Source organism: Cupressus sempervirens, chromosome 10 (genome assembly GCF_028749045.1).
Source record: "Cupressus sempervirens isolate cs-2001-9-10 chromosome 10, ASM2874904v1, whole genome shotgun sequence".
Taxonomy (NCBI): Eukaryota; Viridiplantae; Streptophyta; class Pinopsida; order Cupressales; family Cupressaceae; genus Cupressus; species Cupressus sempervirens.
The window spans coordinates 497,034,184-497,058,111 of NC_143127.1; the positions used below are offsets into that span (position 1 = coordinate 497,034,184).

The window sequence follows — 23,928 nt, forward strand, 5'->3', positions numbered from 1 at the left end:
TAATGATGTATTTACTATTTACTTCTAGTTTGACACAAACTATTTACTATTATGCTTCCTGCCATCAGCATTCCGCATGAGAATGCGATTTTTTTACCCACTATGCATTTATATATATCTAAACTCTGCTTGTTTCTTTTGTCTTCTCTTTAATTAACTCGTTAGATGCATCTTCTCATTGAAATTCGCAAAAAAATGTATTCTGAATTAAATTTTAGCGGTTTTTTTAGGTTCCCGAGTTTTCCCGAGTTTTTTAAATAAATGGCTGATTTTTTTCCCAAAAAAACTTTTAGGGGGCTTGGCGAGTTGTTGCCGGGTACGAGTTTTCCTACTATGGTGTTACCAACTTCATCTACTTGCAGAAAATAAGCAACAACATTTTCCTTTTCCTGCATCTTGAGACTTTCAAAATGGCTTCTATGAGTCTGAAGTTTTGACTTCTTAACCATGCCATCTCCTTCATATGTTTTTTGAAGTCCATCCCAAATCTCATGAGATGTATTTGACAACTCACATAAGATTGCTCTTATATATTTTGCATTACTTTCAAAAGCTGTCTTCCCATCAGCATTAGTTGAAGGAATAATAGTAGTGTAATTAGTCTCCACACTTCTCCAAACATTAAAACCAAGAGTCATTATATAAGTAAGCATCTGGTTTTTCCAAAATGCATAGTTAGAGCCATCAAATAAGGGTGCTTTCATCAGAGCAAGACCTTCATGAGAACTCATGTGTGCAATTAGGATTATTTGTCAAGTGTTTAAGCTCTATCTTTGAAGGAACCCCGTTCTGATACCAATTGAAGAGCACATAGGTGATATTGAAGTGGGGGGGCGGGGGTTTGAATCAATATTTCAGATTTTCAACTTTTAAATGCATGAAACCACACAAAATATAAAGAGTGCAATCATCAAGACACAAACACCAATTTCTTGTGGAAAACTTTTATGGGTATAAAACCATGGTATAATAGGTTCATTAACAAAAATGGGCGCCAACCCAAATTGCATGAGTGACCACCGACTCAAAGAGAGCACAGTCTTTGAAGCACCAACTCCAGTCAGCTGAGGCACCAACCGTGGTTTAGGCACCAACTCAAAAAGCAAGATTCAATGAACACTGAAATTAAGAAAACATCCCACACATCAATAGAAGATAACATAGTTGGCAAAATGTCCAGCTCCACCAATGAGGAACACACATCTCCTTCCACCTTCGTAAATCTCAGGAAATGAAAATTCAGACATAGATACTAATCTCAACAACTTTGTCCAGCCATCCCATTGTTACATGCATTACTGGTATTGTCTAATTAATTTTGAAGACCTCTCTCCTCTTTCCAGGACTTAGCACATACCGTTTCAGAACAATCTTAAGAAGAATGCACATATTCCCATAAAAAACATGCTCCAACTAATTTGTTAGTGGCATCGACTCCTTTCTAAAAGATACACACTTGGATAACAGTCTATTCAAAGCATCAAACTTTTTTTTCAGCTTCATTGCCTTCACATTTAGAAAAAGAATTTCACTAATATCTACAATCAATACTAATGGTTTCCTTCCATCATAAATTTGTACGGCCCAGTGATAATTAGTGCGTGCCCACACACACACACACAGATGCATGCACACGCATGGGCACACGTGCATGCACACACACGTGCGCACACACACAACACACGCACACACACACGTGCGCACACACACGTGCGCACACACACATGCACACACACGCACACACACACACACACAATTCTTTATTCCTTTATTGAGAAAGACACGTCTTCTCCTTTTATTACTTGCACCGATTCGTTAAAGAATGACAACCAATTATAATTAATATTTTAATTTCTGGCTCTTTGAATTTTTCGATGTTCCATATGTTTAGAATTGTCAATATATTGGTGTTTTATGATTAAGACCAATCGATACCTTTTGTAGCTGCTTGTTTTGATTTTGACTGAATATTCCAATCGTTGAAGAGTTTGACATTTCTTAGAACTCGATAGCACCACTGCACTGTTATTATAAATCACTGCTTAAAACTTATCCCACTTTATTCTTGGCATCTATACTCCATTGGAAATTTATCAAACTTCTAATTGCAAAGGCTTCTTTCATATTGTTTTGCCGCTATTGTTACACTGGCAATTTGTGTTTGACTTCCATCTCCCATCGTACCTTTGTCTTACGTTGGCCCTTTTTGATGTTATTTTTGCAGTCGTGTGGATACTCTGTCCATCTTGTTTCATATTGACAATTAACCAGGCTATATTAGTATTGCTGCTTCTTACTTATTTTTGTTCCATTTTTGCATAACTGCATAGCCTGATGCCATTTGTATATTGTACGGCCTTGCTTGTAAGTTTCCACTGCTGTTTTTAATGACTGAGTTTGCTGCCACTGATGACGTTGATACTATTCATGTTGTCTTCAGTCTTATTACTGCTCTTTACTTTTTATCTTCCCTCCTTATATGATATCTTTCACAAGTCTTGTTTGCCATTAATCAGTAATGGAGAAGCTCACTTTAATATCTACTGCTGCTTTCCTATTTATAAATCAATGCTTTATACTTGGTGACTGATTGCTCCAATTACTGTCATGTTTAATTGTTTATCCCTTTATATCCTAGTTCTATCGCCATCTCTTTCCTTCATTCGAACTTTAATATTTGTTAACACTCATTATTGCTTGTTTAAGTATATCCATCGTGGCACAATTTGTATGCTGCGGACAATTAATAACCCAAATAGACAATTAGTTTGCTGCTCCAATATATCTGTTTACATATTATATCAGTGTAATATATGTTGCTGCACTCCATATATAATTTAATTGCCTTTGACCACTCATCATATGATAGAGATGTGATATATGAATTTTGTATGTCTTCTGATTTGTCTCTATTCAAACCTTGCCTCCATCGCTGCTGTCACTCTTAAGTTGTTCAAAATACTCTGTCAAACAGTTATTTTGAATAATTATATTTAGCTTCTCTGTATATAGTCATCATTCTACTTTTGTATGCTTTCGTTGTTTCTTTATATGGGTGTGTTTTTGTTCATTCAAGATTTGATTCTGTTTTCTGTATGCATGACCACTGCAACTTTATCTTCCATATGTATTCCTCATCTTTCCTAAACTCAGCATCTTTTCTATTGTTTATATATCTTCTATTATAACTGGTTCAATATCAGTGAATTGGATTATAAACTTCATATATTCCCTCTTGATTGCTTTCTTGACTTCAATCACGATATTCTACTTCATACCTTTGACATTGATGGTGCTAGGTGCTTTGTTCATCTTTGAAACCCTTTGACATCAATGATAATATTTCCATCAATGATATATTGAATTTTTTCTTGAATATGTAGTAATCATCTGAGCATTAGTTTTCTATTTAGGTATAGTTTCTATGTTGACACTCATCTTCCCATGAAAATTAGGGTATTCGATGACTTTTTTCCATGACAAGCCTACATTATTGTTTTGGGAAATTATTGAATGAATTAAATAGAATGACCAAATGTTCATTTAAAGGATTACAAAGACGATATTTCTATAAAGAAACAATCGTAAATTAGAAACTATCTTATATTTACATAAGATACAATATTGACCATTAAATAATAAATAATAAAGATACTATTCTAATACCCTCCCTTAATGGTCAATCTATCAACTACACCATGTTTCTTCCTAAATTTATAAACTTGTCTAGGCTTAGAGACTTGGTGAGAATATCTATTGTTTGATTCGCAGTTGGAGCATACAGCAATTGAACTTATTTGTCTTCAACCAACTTCCAAATGAAGTGACAATGAAGGTCAGCATGCTTGGTTCTTTCATGGAAGACTGGATCCTTGGCCAGTTTGAGCACCCCTTGATTGTCACAATAAAGGGAAGTGGGATCTGTTTGAGACAGTTGCATGTCTGAACATTCTCCAAAGTCAAATTGCCTCACAAGCTTCCTTAACTATTCCTTGATACTCAACTCTGTCAGAAAAAGCCATTGTGCACTGCTTCTTGTTAGGCCATGTGATTGTACAAAATCCCAAATTGAAAACATACCCAGACGTTGACTTTTTATCATCAATGGAACCTACACAATCTGTAAAACCACAAAATCTAGGATCATGCTTTTTTCTGTACAAAAGACCAAATGAGAAGTGCCCTTTACACATTGTAGCACACACTTCACTGCTACTTAATGATTAGCATTGGGGGCTTTCATGAAGCATGAAGTATAGCTCACTGCAAAAAGAGATCTGGCTTAGTAGCAGTGAGGTAAATGAGACTACCCACTAATATTCTGAATGCTGATTCGTTCACCACAGGTGAATCTGAGTTGGCTGTCAGCTTCAGCTCTTTCTCCATTGGCATGGATGCAGGTTTGTGGTCTTGCATCCGAGGCTTGTCCAGCAGACTACATGCGTACTTATGCCACGATAAGAAGCTACTACTTTTAGTTTCGGAAACTTCAACACCTAAACAATAGAGCAGAAGTCCCAAGTTTGTCATGTCAAAGGATTGACATGAACTCTGTTTGATTTGATGGATCAATAGTGTCAAAATAGAAGTGATAATCAGGTTGTCAACACAGACAACAAGAAGAAGAGCATCACCACTAGTGTTTTTGACATACAAATTAGAATCAAATTAACTCTCCTCTGAAAGCCATTATTTGTAAGATACTTGTCAATTTTGATGTACCAAGCTTGAAGAGCCTATTTTAGGTCATTCAGTGCTTTCACCAATTTGCACACCTAATGTAATTTTCTAGAAATTTTGAAACCAGGAGGTTGCATCATGCTGTAATGTCCCCTTCGTTCCAAAGCAGAATCTAATGAAATTGGAAATTATTGAATAATTAAAGAATGAGAAAATATAAATAAATAATAGTACAATGTTATTATAGTATAGATAAACAATAATACTAATACACGCTATAAAAAATAGATGATAATTTAAATAAATTAAAAATAGATAATAAAATGAGCAGAAGGATAACTTTATGATGAGTATCAATCTGCCAGTGACAAAGTAATAAATGAATAAAATCTATACGGACGAAAAATAGTGGTTGAGCATATATCCCACTAATTAGAATGGTAAATATAACCAATAATCATATCCAACCTTTCTCACAGAGGACAATGACTAAGACTTGTCATTGGGAATAACAGTTATCTATTTAAGAACAGTGACTTCAAACTAATTTACCCAATGCTATCTATATTATCAACTTAAGCAAATATAGTCATCTTAAAATAATTATAAATCGAAACTGATATGTTTCATAATAATACGCTAACTAGTAAAGGTAATATGTGTGATTCATAGGGATTCATAGTTGGAGTATCAGCGATAATCTTTGGATCTGTCTTTAACGTGTTACTCTTAGTGGATAATTTGCCATATTGAACTGGAATTTTGACCATTTATTAGGAGGGCTCAAGATAGACAGAATGGCAGCGATAATATTAAATTGATGATTTAATTAAATTTACGTTTTGAGCAAGGAAACAATAATATGTATTTGCAAAGTTAAACTAAGACAACCTAATTACAGACCAAACATGTCTATTCAGTGACAAAGAAGTGTGATCTAAGAGAGACACATCTATCCAAAGAGTTCATTCCTATAGGGTAGGATATATATGGATGAAGAAATCCATCTAGGAAGGGATCATCATACAACTTCATTCAGTCAGCTTATAGAAGCCAAAATATAAACACAGAAAAAGCCTACATCAGTACATCTGTGAAGAAACCACACTTATAGATGTAATGTGAATATGATTAAGAAGGAAATCGACAACTGCAATCTAACAAGGCAGAGTAATATAATCGTCCAAAGAATTAACAAATCTCAATTACCATTCCAGCATGTTTATCTAATGGGCTCCTAATACCGTCAACTTCTAATAGCAGTTTAGCATTAATAAGAAATTCATCATTTGAATAAGATGATCGGAATTCATGCATATAGTTGACTGTACGAAATATCCGACTCTTTGTGAATGATTACTAAGAACATAATCAGATGCATTTTATTGTTCCACTTGGATTTGATCAGTAAGAGTAAAATTAGCCATCAGAAAATCAGTGACACAACACCATCTTATTATCACTATTAGTGATAAAGAAATCTTATTCATAGAGCATTTTATCTTTGAATATCAGACATTGATACTAATACTATACCATATGCATATATATTTATAACTTTATATGGGTAATAGCATCTTATAGAGCAGGTACCTTCCATTACTCAGTCCAAGAGAGAGTTTGATAAATAAGAAGGCAATTGCCCCCATTTTTTCCAAGTTAACTAAGAAGGGACATTATACATGTAGACTTCTTCTTGCAACTCATTGTTGAGGAAGGTATTCTTAACATCTATCTGATGGACTTTCCAACCAAACTGAGCTGCCAAGGCAAAGGTGAGTTGTATGGTACTCATTTTGGGTGTGGGAGCGATGGTCTCCTCATAGTCAATGCTTTCTTTTTGTGAGACCCATCTAGAAATGAGACAAGCCTTTTACTTGTCAAGAGTTCCTCAGCTTTGTACTTAACTTTATACGCCCATTTGCAGCTGATGGGATTCTTGATTGGAGGAAAATAAAAAAGAATCCAAGTCTTATTCTAGCAAGATTATGATGTTCAACTTCCATAACCTCTTCCTATTTAGGAATCCTTTTAGCCTTAGAATATATTTTAGGCTCAAAAATACTATGAATGTTGGCCATGAGAGCATTGTTATCTATATTTTCTTTTTGCTCTGGTTATTGGAAGATCTACCCTCAATGAGCTCATCAGGGTGGAGATCATTGATGGTTTTAGCCCACTATTTAGGCCGAAGAGTAGAACCAACATCAGATGTAGGAAGAATAATTGGAACAAGTTCAATAGGAGGAACATTGTCTAGAGGAAAGTTAGGTAGTGCATAATCAAACTTAGAGTCTGCATAATCCCTCCCATTAGATGAACCAAATGGAAGATGAACACCTAATCAGTAGCCTTCAAAGGTTGATCTTTAGAATTCTGCACGTATGAGGAAAGCATAAAAGGTCCGTATTCTTCCTCGAAAACAACATCAAGATGGAAGATAAGATGATCAGTGTCTACATCATCCAACTAATAAGCCATATGGTTGTCACTGTACCTTGTGAACATAAGTTCTAGATTTGTAGAATCCAACTCGGATTCCTTGGCATCTGGAATCCAAACATATGCTGAAGAGTTAAAGACTTCTAGATGATTGATCCTAGGTTTGTAGTTAGTCTAGGCTTCCTCAATCGTCTTTCCGTTAACAAGCTATGTAGGATACCTCTTTAGGAGATAGACTGCAATAAATAGTCACCAAAATTTCTTAGGAACACTATTTTGTTCCATCATTGACCTAGTCATTTTAGTTACAGTGCAGTTTCGGTGTTCAACAATGTCATTGTGCTGAGGAGTGTAAGTGTGGTTTACTAGCATTTGATGCTATATGTATCATAGAAGTTGGAGAAAGCATTAGAACAAAACTCCCCCCTCCCATTATTTGACCTAAGAGTAACTATGGGACAACTTGACTCTTTTTCTACTCAGGCCTTAAACTTTTGAAATACAGTTGGTGCAATTGATTTTTCTCTAAGAAAGTATACTCACATTTTATGACTGAAATCATCTATAAAAAACAATAAATACCTGATACCAGTAATAGATGTATTTATTGGACCACATACATCAATATGCACCAATTGTAATACCTTTGAGGCTTGCCATGAGTCACCATCCTTGAATAGTGTCTTTTGTTGCTTCCCAACCTAACAAGCTCCAAAAACTCGATAATGCTGAGTCTGAATCTTAGGTTACCCAAGAATGATGTTCACCTCAAGTCCACAGTGGAACCTACCTTTTAGCAAGTTTAGTTGACCAAGCAAGCAAGCTGTGAACGTTCTTCCCTCGAGCGCCCTAGGTCTTGGTGGGCATCAATATCTGTTGGTTGCCCATAAAATGATAGGGGATGCGGTTTCTAGGTCAGCTCATGATCCTCACTTGTATTGTCTCGCCTAGGGACCACTGCTGAAAGATGATTAAGCTGCAAAGGCATGCTCACGAGAATCATCTGTATCCACAAGTTTGTACTGAACATGATTCTTGATGCCAACAACCACAGTAGTCTGGGTTGTATGATCAACAATTAAACGCTTGAGTGAATTGAATACCACACCAAGATGAGGAGAAGGCTGCATAATTGGACTCATTGAGAGAAATATAGTTCCATACCATGAATGTAGTAGACATTGAGTAATATGAGATTCCTCTTGCCTATTGTATCAGCATGTTTCCCTTGCCAACAGCAATATACTTTTCTCCTCCAAAAATGACCGAATCGGTGAAAGTTGAGAAGTTTGTGAACCAATCACGTGAATGAGTGAATTTAATTGCTTGGAGTGATTTTGTAGGGAAATCTTGAAGTTTTTATGCTGGACGTGCTATTGTTGTACCTAATGGCTATACCTTCCTTTCTTGGCTATACCATTTGAAGGGTATTAAGGGTATTCTTGTAGGCAATCAATTCATTTTCCTACTGTGAGAGTTGCTATTAATGATCTTTGTGCATGTTGAACAACTTTAGAAGGCCAGATTGAAGTGTTGTTTGGGCCATACCATTTCTAGGGCCATGCCTTTGAGGGCGGCATGAGGATGGCTGGTGGTGCCAAGTTTGATATGATTGGTCGTGCCTAGATCTCCTATGATCTTGCCACCTCTAGTGCCCTGGAGAAACCAGTTTATAAGGCATGTGTCCTATGTTTACTGCACGTATACAGCCTTTGGACTAGCAAACAATTCTTAATCTCAAACTTGCAACTTTTTGATAATGTTTGTCAATTTGATATAGAGTTCTGCCCAGTGATTTCTGGTATGCATTGAGTTTCATCAGCGTTACCATCAATGGTTCAGTTTTACCAGTTGACAAGCAAGAACATAGTGTAATTGGATCTACCCAATCTCTTATGTCATCTTCCAGAGATATATTTTATTGTTGGGTATTTTGAATACTTGTTTACCCATATTATTTGGTTCATTCCGGGTTGTTACAGCAGTCAAGTTTGACTTTATAACACCATAAATCAGCAGCCTTATAAATGCTAATGATGATTTTGTATGATGTTTCGTATTATCTTGTAACACCTTAGATGAAAGCTCTGTCAGTGGGCTCTCGTAAACTTTAATAGATTTGTATACCCCACTGACTAAATGGAAGTAGCTGTATTGTGTAACTGCATTTTGCTGAACAACTGAGAAGTGATTGTGTTGTGCAATTGCACTTTGTTGAATAAGTGAGAACTGCCTGTGTTGTGTAATGGTTGCATCTTAATATTTAGATAGTTTGTGCGGTCGTAAACATCATATGCTTTCACCCTGTGCATTATGGGAACTAGGTGATCAGAAAGTTGTAAGGACACTGGATTGTAGCTTCACTTTAGTTCAAAAAGTTTCCTAAAGAAAACATAGTGGTTATTACAGGTAATTGGCTCCATACCTCAAGAGTTACCACCTATAGAAATCAGGTGCTTTAGGGGATTTAAAGGATTACCCTGATTATACATGCTCTACCCCCACAGCCCCTTTTTGCCACTTCACTAGTTCAACTGGACCCACTTATTTCAAGATTTTCTCTTATGTACATTATATTATCTTGCTTTAATTGTTCAGCTTTACACTCCTCACCTTTAGACCATGATTGTACGCGTCTCTCCTCCTCAATCGTCTTATACTCTGCAAGATTATTCAATTGGACCTACTTATATTACGATATTTAGAATTTTAGAGCAATATCCACAATTGCTCCGAGGTCTCCATTAGCTTCAATTCCATTGGCAAGGGTTTTGCCTTCAATATGGTTATTGTAAATATGCAATACATGACATGTTTACTTGCACGAGTTTAATCATTTTCGTTTTGCCACTCACGTTAAAATCTTTTGTTGTTGTTCTTTTAACTTGTAACCTCTAGCATCCTATTTCTTTTAGACGTAAGCATTCATTTTGGCTCCCTTGCTATTGCAACTGGCTGTTCTTTTGAGTCTCTTTCACCCATTTCACTGATCCATCGACATTAAAGTTCTTTCTTCCTCACATTTGTAACTTATCATCATCCCCGCTTTATTTGCTGCTTTGCTCCTAACCCTATAATGCGTATTTGGTAATGAGTAGTCAGCTCGTGGCAACCTTATCTCTAAATTAAGGCATGTTATCATTATTATATTCTTATTTAGTTAATTAGGCCAGCCTAGGAATTATATGTTTTTGTCTAAGTCAGCTTGGGTGATATCCTTGGCATAAGTATGGCATAAATAGGAGGTAGAGGTGTTATTATCATCATGTAAGTATTGTGTTCTTGTTGAAGAATATTGGAGATATCCCTCTTCAAGTGTGTTAGGAGGTTGCCCCCTCAAAGTGACATATTGCTATCAAGTATTTAGAGAGGATTTACTATAATAATTATATACTTGTATTGAGCAAGTTGTTTCATTACAAGCTTGTTATGAAGTAAATTGCAAAATAGATGATGTAATAGTAATACTTGATAATAATATGCCACTATGAAGAGGTAATGTTGGGTGGATATTTTGCAACCGATAGTTAAGGGTAAAAAATCAGTCGAAAAATAGGATGACCAGCCACAGCTTGTGAGACAAAGTCCCTCCTACCTTAAAGGGAAGGCTCCCCCTTCTCACCGTTCCTTGGATCAACTCAAGGCAAGCGAGAAGTCGAGATATTTTATAAAATGGGTGTTACCAATATCCTTTTTTCTTATCTTTCAAGAAAGAATCCACTACTCGTGGAGTGAGTAATGGGTAGGGTGAATCTCTAACTACATTTCTATCAAGAGCTGGAAATAGTGATATCGATAAATCTTCACTAACTCAAAAGCTAGCTAAAAATGTACCGGTTTGCCTCTAAGTCCGGTCGTACTTCTATATGAAAAGTTTTACAATTAGGGCACAAAGACTCCTAAAAGTAAGAATAACTTAAATATTTTGTGAATTAAGAAAGAAGTATAAGCTACAGACAAAGCTTTTAGCTATATATTTCCACAACCGCTCCTAGTCAAAGCTTCAACTCCGATTGCTTCTTAAATCACTATGCTTTTTTATTGAACACACAATAATAACATGAATCAAGAAAATAGGCACAAATTACAGTCAATGCTTCTAATTTGCTCTATCACAATTGCTTCTAAACAAAGCTTCAAATTCAATTGCTTCTTTTATTCACTTTTCTCCCAAATTCATACTACACAATCAAAGTTATGCTTGCACAAATGTGGCAGAGCTTTCTTGCATACAACAAAAGATGATTTTTACAATGAGGGGGCACTCCTTTATATAGGCACAAGAGAAAAAGACGGAGGAAAAAGTGGGAGCAACTTAACCAATTTTGACCTAGTCTAACTAAAAGAGAAAATATAGGGTAACATGCAACTGCACGTGCAACTGGCATTTCATCTTTTCATGTACATGCAACTCGCATTACATGTAATTACAGTTTTTCATGCAATGCATCCTCTCCAACAACAAACATGAAAGAAGAAGAAGAAAGACGAAAGAGAATTGAAACAATCCTAGGGATTGTCCTAAAAGGCCTTGTACTTGGCAATGCAATCTCGGATGATCACATGATCGGAAGTTCTTGTATTTTGTACTGCTGCATTCACCTTGATAACCATGGTCTTTCGTCTTTTGATAACCTCTAACTCTCTTTGATGAATTGTCCATTGTCATTTGAAAACTTGATGTGATCAAGCTTTTCTCATTCAAGTTGTCGTGAATTCTCCTTTGTAAATTGGCACATTTTGGATTCTTTGACACTTTGAAAACATTCTTGATGATGTCCAGATATAAACTTGGAACAACTTTCCATCAGTACCTTAACCATTATTTTTTGAGTAAAGTGCTTGGCACATGGGAATGCGTGCAAATGAGAAGTTGCTGATTTTCAAACGTGATTTAGAGTTTTCAAGATGTCATTGCATGAAAAATGGATTACATGTAAATTCAACATGTAACGGGAGATGAAAAGTGAGATGAGATGCGGATACAGATGAAGGATGCACTTTATATGAAAATGCGAATGGAGGATGAGGCGCAAAGCATAGAAAGATTCAGAAACATGTATTTGCTCATGGAGGTGTGAATGCATATGGAGAGATGGAAATGGAAAATGGAAAAGGGATAATGAGCTTTATAGTCATCTTTGGTGAAAAGGTGAAGTCAAAGTACATGGGAGATGAAAATGACATCCTTTTGTCTTTTTAAAAAGTGACTTTTAGTCAAAATTGGACGTTTTGAATGCAATTACATGTAAGGCATTTCGTGTAATCGTGTCGTGCGAATGGATGCAAAAAATTAGATGAGTGAAAATGGAAGCAGAAAATGGGATTACATGCATGTGCGCATGGTGAATGAGATGGAAAACAAGTAATTGCATTTGTCGGATGAGATGTGAAGTGTTGTGACATGGAAACAGAATGTGGAACGTGATGATGATTTCGCATGAAGTGAAGCGACAATAAGTTCTTGGGAAAGAACTTGTGACTTCTTCAAAGTGGAGAAAACCAACAAGCAAATACAAAACATAAAAACACAAAAAATGTACCTTTGGAAAGTGACTCAAACATGCCAAGATGCAAAACACTTCAACACTCAAATTCGAAATTGGAACTTGGGAAAGAACCAAAAACATGAAAATGAACAAATTCTTCGTTTTTAAAGAAAAAATGCACTTTCCATGGCATAGATTTCAACAAGTGGCAATCGTCAAGCAATTATGTGCATAAAATCAGCAAGATAAGCACAAATTAAATAGCAAGAAAGAAAGAGTCCACTTACATGAAGATTAAGTGCCAAAAATGAAGGAGAAAGATGGCCCAATGTTGAAAAATTCTCCAAAAATGTTTGAATCTTTCAACCTATTACAAATTCGAATTGAAGAAGGTTGAAAGATGCCAAAACGTGCCTTAAAATTGCTCCAAGATCCAACGTTTTTGGGATGTTCATGCTTGGGACGTTTTTGGTGAAAAACGGTTTTCACCAAGATGCAAGACCAAATCAATTTGGTGTTTAAACACCAAAATATGCACCAAGATGCCATGCAAACACCAAATAAAGCCAAATCGATTTGGAATGGAGCAAAAACATGGACCAAAAATGGAGTTATTTGCTGATTTCTTCAAAAACGTGCTCTAGTTTGGAGCTTCCAAAAACGTTTTTTAGCTTGTTGAATCCATTTTGAATGCAAGAAAACTCATTGCCCATTAAAAACACCTCAAATGGAAAAGATTTCATGTAAATCCATTAAGAAAATCTCCACTTATGATCAAAATCAGGTTCTTGGAGGGCAAAGACATGAAGTTCTTCAAAATTGGACTTTTTGGAGGCCAAAGCATATATTAAAACATGTCTTAGTATAAATAGGACCTTTAGGAGTCAAGAACATATTTTAAAATGTGCACACAAGTAAAATCACACTTTTTGGAGGAGGATGCATGTTTTAAAATACATCTCACATTTTAGATGTGAAAGCATAAAAACTTCACTTTTGATGCAGTAGCATCAAAAAGGTCCACTCATGATAGACTTTTTGATGTAATGACATCAAAAGGGTCCACCAAAATGAACTTTATATGCAGTGACATGTAAAATGTCCACTTTTGATGGATTTTACATGTAATTGCATATAAAAGGTCCACGTTTGATGACTTAAATATGCAAAGACATGGAAAAGGTCCACTTTTGATGGATTTTACATGTAAGGACACATAAAATGTCCACTTTTGGTGACTTTAAGTGATTTAATAAGCACATGTCAATTTAAATTCATTAAAATATTACTTAAGTGGGACATAAATTATTCACATATCACATTAACAATATAACATGTAAATATCATTTAAAAAATAATATTTACTAGAGCATTTGATTTAAATGCTAAAAATGAAATTGAACTATATAGTTAATAATAAATATAGTCACTTAAGTGAAAAATTAAAAAGTAACTCCACTTAAAAATATAACATAAAGTGCACTATAGTTACTATAAGTGAAAAATTAAAACATAAAGTAACTTAAAAACATAACATAAAGTGAATTTAAGTTATATTTTTCAAAAAGTGAATGCCAAATTAGAAATATAACATGATATTTTTAATTCGTGCTGTTGCATCAAAAGGTCCACCTTTTGGGAACTAAAATGACTATATCTTTTGATTGACAGCTCCGCTTACACTTTAGGTTAGACCGAATTGAAAGGAAAAGTGAAAGGCATGACATGAGAAAAACCAAAGGACTAAAAACCAACAAATGCAAACTCAAAAGTAAAGAAAGGACGATGAAGGCTTCAAAAATCAAGCAAAGGCTTGACAAAAAGCAAAACGAAAAAGATTTGACAAAGGCCTTCGGTAAAATGATTTGATATACGAATTGAAATGGATCAATCGATCAACATTAAGCAATTAAATATCAAATTTAATCTTAGAGAAACGTGAAACTATTTTGAAAAAGTTTTGTGCTGTTACCAACATTTTGTGGTGACAAAATGTAGGACAACAGGTAACATCCTAATCCACTTTGAGGGAGATACCTCTATAGTCTTTAACGAGATCTCAACACTAAACATTATGCTAACAACCAATCTATATCTCCTATATATACTCTACATATGCCTAGGATATCATCTAGGCCAACTTAGACAATAACATAAAGTCCCTAGCCTGACCTAATTTTTTAAATAAGAATATAATAATGATAATATGACTTAATTAAGAGATAAAGTAACCACAAGGCGACTACTGACAACCCAATCCACACCATAGTTTTAGGGGCATAATAATCATTCTTTGCATTCCATGTTGGCAACCACTATATCATCAACAATGATCATATTCGTAAATTATGGCTTTGTGCACTATTGTGAAATAGCACTGTTTGACAATTTTCTTTTAATAAGTAGGAGATGATTTCCACAGCTAGTCAAATTGTGATGTGAATATCAGGATTTAACTGTGTGATTTTGAGTCAAACTCGATGACCCATGTTTCATGAGTAGTGATTCAACATGAATCCATCTCTCATGAGAATAAATGGAACACTTAGCACTCATTGGATCTAGGTGATGCTCACAGGGGTGAAGCACCGGGACTTCCCGGGAGGTCACCCATCCCAGTACTACTCCAGCCTGAGCGCGCTTAACTACGGAGTTTCCTCCACAGTTAAACCCAAAGCTTGCAACCCCATTTGCAAAACCTTCACCAAGTGTTGTGCCTTATGAACCATTCATTAGAAAGCCCCTTAAGCTCATCAATTGATAAGTAGGAGATGATTTCCACAGCTAGTCAAATTGTGATGTGAATATCAGGATTTAACTGTGTGATTTTGAGTCAAACTCGATGACCCATGTTTCATGAGTAGTGATTCAACATGAATCCATCTCTCATGAGAATAAATGGAACACTTAGCACTCATTGGATCTAGGTGATGCTCACAGGGGTGAAGCACTGGGACTTCCCGGGAGGTCACCCATCCCAGTACTACTCCAGCCTGAGCGCGCTTAACTACGATGGGTACTGGGATGGGTGACCTCCCGGGAAGTCCCGGTGCTTCACCCCTGTGAGCATCACCTAGATCCAATGAGTGCTAAGTGTTCCATTTATTCTCATGAGAGATGGATTCATGTTGAATCACTACTCATGAAACATGGGTCATCGAGTTTGACTCAAATTCACACAGTTAAATCCTGATATTCACATCACAATTTGACTAGCTGTGGAAATCATCTCCTACTTATCAATTGATGAGCTTAAGGGGCTTTCTAATGAATGGTTCATAAGGCACAACACTTGGTGAAGGTTTTGCAAATGGGGTTGCAAGCTTTGGGTTTAACTGTGGAGGAAACTCCGTAGTTAAGCGCGCTCAGGCTGGAGTAGTACTGGGATGGGTGACCTCCCGGGAAGTCCCGGTGCTTCACCCCTGTGAGCATCACCTAGATCCAATGAGTGCTAAGTGTTCCATTTATTCTCATGAGAGATGGATTCATGTTGAATCACTACTCATGAAACATGGGTCATCGAGTTTGACTCAAAATCACACAGTTAAATCCTGATATTCACATCACAATTTTCTTTTACACAAGTAAATTGCCACGATCAAATTCAATTACGGGGCCCTTCTATGCCCAAAGAATAACACATCCATCATATATTTGAATGACATAATGTTAAGAGTGTAAATATGAAACCAAAGTGCTTAGGCAAGAATACCACATGAGCAATGTGGCATGTTTCTTCTATACAAAATTCTTATACAGTTACCTGTGAAGTTGATTAATGCTCATTCATTAATTCACATCTTTCCCTGAATAATGTCCATGTTACACTAATATCCAATAATAGAAGATGAAGGGATGACATGGGAGTGAAAAGAAATGTAACTACTTGTCCTCATTTGATTGATTTCCTTTGATTTATAGAAAATGTCTGAAATCTATAAGAATTGTTTGACAACAATCAGTAATTAGAATATAGTTGGAATGATAATAGGAATACTAGCAAAAATATTTGATTATTGTTGCCTGGTCCCGGTAAATGGAAATAATTTATAGGTGTTTCAGTTTAAAATTAATGTTTCTGTCATTATTCATTGACAGGTCACTCACAGGGGAGAAAACTGTTAAAAAATTGAGATTGTCGAAAGCTCTCACAGTTCCTGAGGGTACAACAGTTCTAGATGTATGCCGTCGCATGGCTATGCGTAGAGTGGATGCTTCCTTAATTACTGATTCTAATGCTCTTCTCTGTGGGATAATAACTGATAAGGTAGGCTGGGATTCTCTTGTGGAAGGTATTTTTATTTTATATAAGTAATATGATAATTTGGAGTTTTCTTGACATAAAAAATAATTTTTTTCTTTCGTTGCTGTAGGATATAACAACAAGGGTTATAGCAGAAGGTTTAAAACCAGCAGAGATATTTGTGTCCAAAGTGATGACAAGAAACCCAATATTTGTAATGGCTGACACATTAGCAGTAGAAGCATTACAAAAAATGGTTCAAGGTTAGTAAAATAGTATCATAGTTGTGTCTTATAATATTGAATGCAAATTCATTCTTAGTATTACCATTAAAGTTAATTTCAATATTTGATGCAGGAAAATTTCGGCACTTGCCAGTTGTGGAAAATGGTGAGGTCATAGCTTTGCTTGATATCACAAAATGCCTCTATGATGCTATATCAAGAATGGAAAGAGCTGCAGAAAAGGGCAATGCCATTGCAGCTGCTGTTGAAGGAGTAGAACGGCAATGGGGAAGCACAATTTCTGGTAATGTTCTGTACTTCTCACTTTCTGTAATCTTGTTTAATTATATCAAGAATTCCTTGACTTTAATTCTTTCATATCTATGTTGGATTTGACAATATCAGGTACAAATACTTTCATTGAGATGCTACGTGAGCGAACATTTAGACCATCTTTGGCTACTATTATAACAGAAAATACAAGGTACATATTTCCTTATCTAGAAGTAGTGACAGTGTTCTAGTTTAGTAGTTTATTGCATCGATATATTTAATGTTAAGCAGACATTATATGAAAACATAAACATAACTCTAGTTTATACATGTTCTTTTATCAGGGTACTGACAGTTGCACCGACTGAATCTGTATTCATGGCTACAAAGAAAATGCGTGAATTTCACTTGAATGCAGCTGTTGTAACAGTTGAGAATAAACCACGTGGAATCCTCACGTATGAAATTTTTGATATTGTCCACTGGATTTGGCTGTTGAGTTATTTTCTTCTGCGCTATTTTTAAATTTATTCCTTTATTCCATAGCAGTGGAAGTCTTACATTTATATAATATTCTAAAACTATGATTCTTATAAAATGTTTTATGAGGTGCAGTTCAAAGGATGTTTTGATGCGAGTTGTTTCGCAAAACCTATCTCCTGAATCCACACTAGTTGAAAAGGTATGATATTCAACCTATAAAGCTTCTAAGTTCTGGGTTTTGCCTTTGATTGTAGAAGCAGTAGACGGAAAAATTGGATTTGAAGACTATGATGCTTTTACAAGCTAAGGATTTAGCTTTACGTTTTCTCTTTGGGATTTTTTCATCGAACACATTTTTTGGGAAAAATAGCTGAAAATTGAAGTTCAATGAGCTCAGAAGCCTGTGAGCTAGATATATCAGTATTTTTTGTTTTATGTATTTCATTACAATTTATATGACATTAAAGAACTTTTAGAATTTTCCATATTGTTACCCAAACTTAGAGAAAGAAAACTGTTATGTCAAAGTTCTTGAATGACCAAAGGAAAGTATAATAATTAGAAATCCAAGAGCTGAAAAACAAGTAGCATACAGACTATTCAAGACCAATCAAAGAAAGGCAAACCCTAGACGACCTAGATTAGAGAAACACCTAAGTTACTAGTTTCATTTTAGGCTCAGGTTCAGGTTTGAGGGTACAGTTCATCACTTCTGGAAAAATAAGATTGGTGGGTTTGGTTTGTTTTAGGTTTATCTGTACAAAAGCATACATACAGATATATATGTGCACATATGTACACATATGTACACACAGCAATTTTTGAATGACCAAGGGAAAGCATAGGAAGTTAGTAGCAATCTTAAAAATCCAAGAACTGATAAACAAGTAGCATGCAAACTATTCAAGACACATACAAGACCAGCAAACCCTAGACAACTTAGAATAAATAAATACCTAAGTTGCCAGTTCAGTTTGGCCTCAGGTTCAAGCTTGAGGGTTCAGTTCATTGACTATAGCAAAATTATAGTTGAGGTTGTGTTCATTTTGAGTGTATCTGGATTCTGTACAAATACACACAAACACACACACACACACATATATATACATAACAATTCATGAATGACCAAGGGAAACTATAAGAAGTTAGCAGCAAGTCTTACAAATCCATGAACTGAAAAACCAGTAGTGTGCAAACTATTGAGAACCCTCCGAGGAAGGAAAAATCCCAGACAATTTAGAATAAATAAATACCTAAGTTACTGATGCTGGTTCTGATGTTGATGCGGGTGTCCGGTGCTGGTGCACGAATTTTTTTTTTTTGGGGGATTTTGGATGCGTTTGGGTGCGTCCATATATATGTATGTATGTATGTATACTATAATTTATGTATGCAAAGAAATGAAGGAAATATACAAAAATAAACCATTCCATAGCAATTAGCATATTCAAATTGAAATAACAGTAATGTCTAATTAGTAAATTACTCAAGTTCAAGATTCCAATGCAATTCGAATTAGGGTCGTTTTAAGGTTTTGGGGCAAAAAGGAGACAAAATATAATAAAAAAACCAACTTAACACATGCTTTATTGAGTCACTTAAGGGACTGGGCGCTCAAAAATCCGGTTGCTCTGCGGATATGCCCGGATGCTTGACTGATGCTCTATGTATGCTTTCCCAAGCATCCCGCAAGCATCCGCCAGCAGTGGTCACAGTTCCTGCCCACCTTCGTGTCACTTCCAAACACATCCATGCATCCCTGGGCATCCACAACTGCATCCCCCATAAAATGCCACGCATCAGTATCTTACCTAAGTTGCAAGTTCTGGTTGGGGCTTAGGTCTGGGTTTGAGGGTTCAGTTCATTGGTTCAAGCAAATGTTTTTTGGGTTAACCTATATAAACACACATATGGAAACACATATAAATTGTACACATGATGATTTAAATAAATAATAAATATATAGTAAAATAAGTTATTATTATTACATCCAATCTCCATTTATATAAATAAAAATATATTAATATTATTCAAATATAAAAGAATTTATAAATATTATATGTATAAAAATCAATATTAATATGTCTCTAGACTTGTAGTGTCGTAGTATAAACACTTTTTTGGCAAAGTGGCCACCAAGGTTCAACTCCTTATTGGCCCATTGTGCTTGCAGGCATTGTGCCTTCGCTGGGCCGTTGAGCTCGCAGGTTTGAACAAGTCAAGTATGGGGATGAGGCCTCCATTTGTGGTCTCACTAGTTCATAGCTTCGGGTCAAAAGCCTTTTACACAGGTGGAGGGCATGCCACACAACATTGTCCACCACATTATATCAATATTAATATAATTATCTTTTTTTTTTAATAAAGTGCTTGGTAAACTTTTTAATGTGATTGGTGAAACTGGCACGACACGCCCTTATAAGTGGTGAACTCAAATATAATTACAACTTTTATTAGTAAATAATATTCATATTAATTCTAATATTGTATAATTTAGTTAAACTAATTAATAATTATTAATAATTTTAAGTAATTTTTATAATAATTCAAATATAATTGTAATATTAAATAGGAAACATTCACAGTTCAATAGTGGCACGATAGTCCCTGACGTTCATGTTCATGCTCCAAACCATTCACAGCAAGTTGTTCAGTTCTCAACATTTGCATTTAGTCCCTGTTTGGATTGAGCAGTGAGCAAAGCACTGACAAAGTCCCCACACAAAGCAAAACATAAAAAATAAAAGTCCAAAAATCTCAGTGTAGAGGATTTATTTAGAAATGTTTCAAAATTTGTTTGTGGTTTGTCTGAGCATTTACAAAATTAATTTTCAGCCATTTTCCCATGCCCTGAAAATCCTCACATTGTATTGAGCCCGAATTTGAACTCGGTTTGAACCAGACTGTGACCCAAGGGATCAAGGGGAGAGAGCTGCCAATGTAGATAAATACATATGAAACAAAATAAAAATCACGTGGAATCGAGCTGATGAATACTGAAGTTAATGTTTTAATTTGTCTCTGTGAGACAAACTAGTAGGAGAATCTCTCTAAGATCTAGACACAACAACTAAACATTAAGTTATGAACAAGAATTAAAGTTATGTATACTATATAGGATTCAATGTGGTTTGCATGAAGGAGAGAACTGAAAGTAATCTTGACCTATCTTTTTGGATTGTTGAGGTTGAGCACCAGACTTGAAAGTTTTGTATCTCATAAATGAGGTTTTTTCATATGTCAAGCGTCAACCTAAGATAATATTCCGAAGACAAATGTTTAATGTCCCATATTTTATTTTTGTTCTCTGTTTGCAGACTAGTTCCATGTACTTTCTCTCTATTTTTCCATATTTTTGAATGCCCTTTTCTCAATGTTACTAAGATAATAGAAAACAAACTTACTATTCTATATATCTATATTTTTATTCTCAAAAGCCATGTCTTTTCATAATTGATAATATCTTGTTAATAATTATATTATATTAATAACATATATTAGTAACATATATGATATAAATAATATATAATGTATAATGTCTCTTATTATTAATATTATTATTATTCTAATATTAATATAATTATAAATAGGGCATAATATTTTCATTGAAATATTATAGCTATTAATTTACATATTTAATTGTCAATATTTTGATATATTATAATATATTTTTATTTTATTTATTTATTTATACCCTATTTTGATGGGGATATCATAGTCCTCCCCTCTCAAATTTTGCTTGTCCTCAAGCATGATTATAAATTCTTGTAGTGCCAATAAACAAGCATATAATTGGATGCACGAAAACACAACATACACAAAGTAAACATGTAGTGCATGAAAACACGAAGTAGACATGTGAATCTATGAAGACGCGAAGTAGACACGATGCACACATATAATGCATAATGCCTTATGATTTATAATTTGCAATGAGTTAGGGTTGAGAAAAAGATTTACAAAATCTACTACTTCAATAGAATCCTGCGATCCCAAAGTGATCATTAGGACATGTGGGCACATGTAAAATTCAAAGAAAATGTGAGTCATGATAATTTACTCCAAGCCAATCCCATACTAAGTTCAAGAGCGGAGATTTGACCCCCTTGGCTTCGGTGGAGGTGTTTACACACACACGAGGTGGCCTACTTAGCAAGATGCTTGTTTTGTTTTGCTTTTATTATTATTCTTGGTCAAGTAGAACACTTAGGATTTAAGAAGATTGCTTAGGCACCAAACTCAATGGTCCCCCTCAAGGTTTTTGTGGATCCAAGCCTTTAATCCCATCTTGAACAAGTCTTCAAGGCAACTTCATCCCAATTCGGACGAGTCCTCAAGGCATCTTACAAGGATGTTGATCCTTACCCATCTTGGAATACCAATTGGCTGGATTTACACTAGCCTTTTCCTGAATACACCTTTGTTCTTTCTCTCCCAAGGCTACGCTTGTAGGTAAGCTAGTAACAAACTATATGTGAATTGAAAAATTCATGCTATTTCAATTATAGTGCCGAATTAGAAAGAATGTTGGGATATAGTAGGTTGTTTTAAAGCCAAACATCAACGACCTTCCTCAAGGTTTGTAAGGATCCAAGCCCTTAATCCCATCTTGGAGTAACCTTAAGGCAACTTGATCCCATCTTGGTTAATCCTCAAGGCATCTTACAGGTATGCCGATCTTTCCCATCTTGGAATGACCTATCAGTTGGATTAAACAAACCTACCCTATATCTTGTTCTTCTAATTCAGCATTATAATGAGTATGATGTTATGCACCAATTTAATATTAATAACGAGGAGTGTGTGTGGTACTTAATATTTCTAAGTCAAATTAATGATTTAGAGCATCTGCTATGTATGCTTATGTTTTGAAGTTCTAACCAGACGAGGATAATTATTGGTATGGAGATTTCTTTAAATCTGTCGATGGCAAACTTCACCGAACAGATTCTGCCTGAAATCTGCAGAATAGTTTCAATTGCTCCTTTTCCTGGGCTTCCTCTTTGTTTTTACTGTTCGATCCAAGCGATTTCCTCTTCCTTTTATACTGAAGATGACTTATGTTCCTTGTCATTTGTCTGATGTATTCCTTTTGTTGTTTGAACCTCCTAATCTTCCGACTAAGTGCGTATGGATTATGTAATAGAAGGCTCTGTTTCTATATTATATTCAAATCACTTTGCCAATCTAAGTCTATTCTCTGCGATGAGTGTTCTCTATCTGTTTTCATTCTTTGTTGACTGTATATCCTTTCATTCCCACACAAAACCGATTTGTCTTGTTTGCTGAGTGAAAGTGTCTGAGCATTGTATATGATCTTGGTGTGTGTATCCACCATGATTATCTCCTCATATTTCTCTGTGTGGCCAATCTGCCTTTTTACTACTAGTCACTACAACATATATGAAGCCCAAACACGTGAGCACATTGGTTCAGCAAAGGCACAATCCCCAATCACAATGGCTCAATGGAGGTATGAACCTAGGTGGGGACAACAATGCTAATACCACTTGTCCAACACACTCGGCGGTGAACCCAAATATAATTATAACTTTTATTAGTAAATAATATTCATAGTTATTCTAATATTTCATAATTTAGTCAACACTAATTAATAATTATTAATAACTTTATCTAATTTTCATAATATTAAAATTCAAATATAATTTGTAATATTAAATAGAAAACATTCACAGTTCAATAGTGGCACGGTAATCCCTGACGTTCATGTTCATGCTCCAAACCATTCACAGAAAGTTGTTCAGTTCTCAACATTTTCCTGTTTGGATTGAGCAGTGAGCAAAGCACTGACAATGTCCCCACAATTAGCAAAACATAAAAAATAGAAGTCCAAAAACCTCAGCTCAGATTTTTTAAAATATGTTTCAAAATTTGTTTGGGGTTTGTTTGAGCGCATACAAAATTAATTCTCAGCCATTTTCCCATGCCCTGAACAACATCACATCATATTGAGCCCGAACTTGAACCCGGTTTGAACCAGATTGTGTCCCAAGGGGTCATTGGGAGAGAGCTGGCAATGTAGATAAATACATATGAAAGAATATAAAAATCACATGGAATGAAGCTGATGAAT

At 35.3% G+C, this 23,928-nt stretch overlaps 1 protein-coding gene across 2 annotated transcripts in view; it reads left to right on the forward strand.

Annotated features, from left to right (window-relative positions):
- The window catches only part of LOC149534836 (CBS domain-containing protein CBSCBSPB1-like), a 66,888-nt gene that overhangs the window by 16,065 nt on the left and 26,895 nt on the right, over nucleotides 1–23,928 (forward strand). For both annotated transcript variants that reach the window (XM_089807733.1, XM_089807734.1), the window contains exons 2-7: nucleotides 16,710–16,878; nucleotides 16,985–17,117; nucleotides 17,212–17,382; nucleotides 17,484–17,562; nucleotides 17,696–17,809; nucleotides 17,967–18,033. In XM_089807733.1, coding sequence (XP_089663859.1) covers nucleotides 16,710–16,878; nucleotides 16,985–17,117; nucleotides 17,212–17,382; nucleotides 17,484–17,562; nucleotides 17,696–17,809; nucleotides 17,967–18,033 — 733 coding nt within the window. The remainder of the gene's footprint in view (nucleotides 1–16,709; nucleotides 16,879–16,984; nucleotides 17,118–17,211; nucleotides 17,383–17,483; nucleotides 17,563–17,695; nucleotides 17,810–17,966; nucleotides 18,034–23,928) is intronic.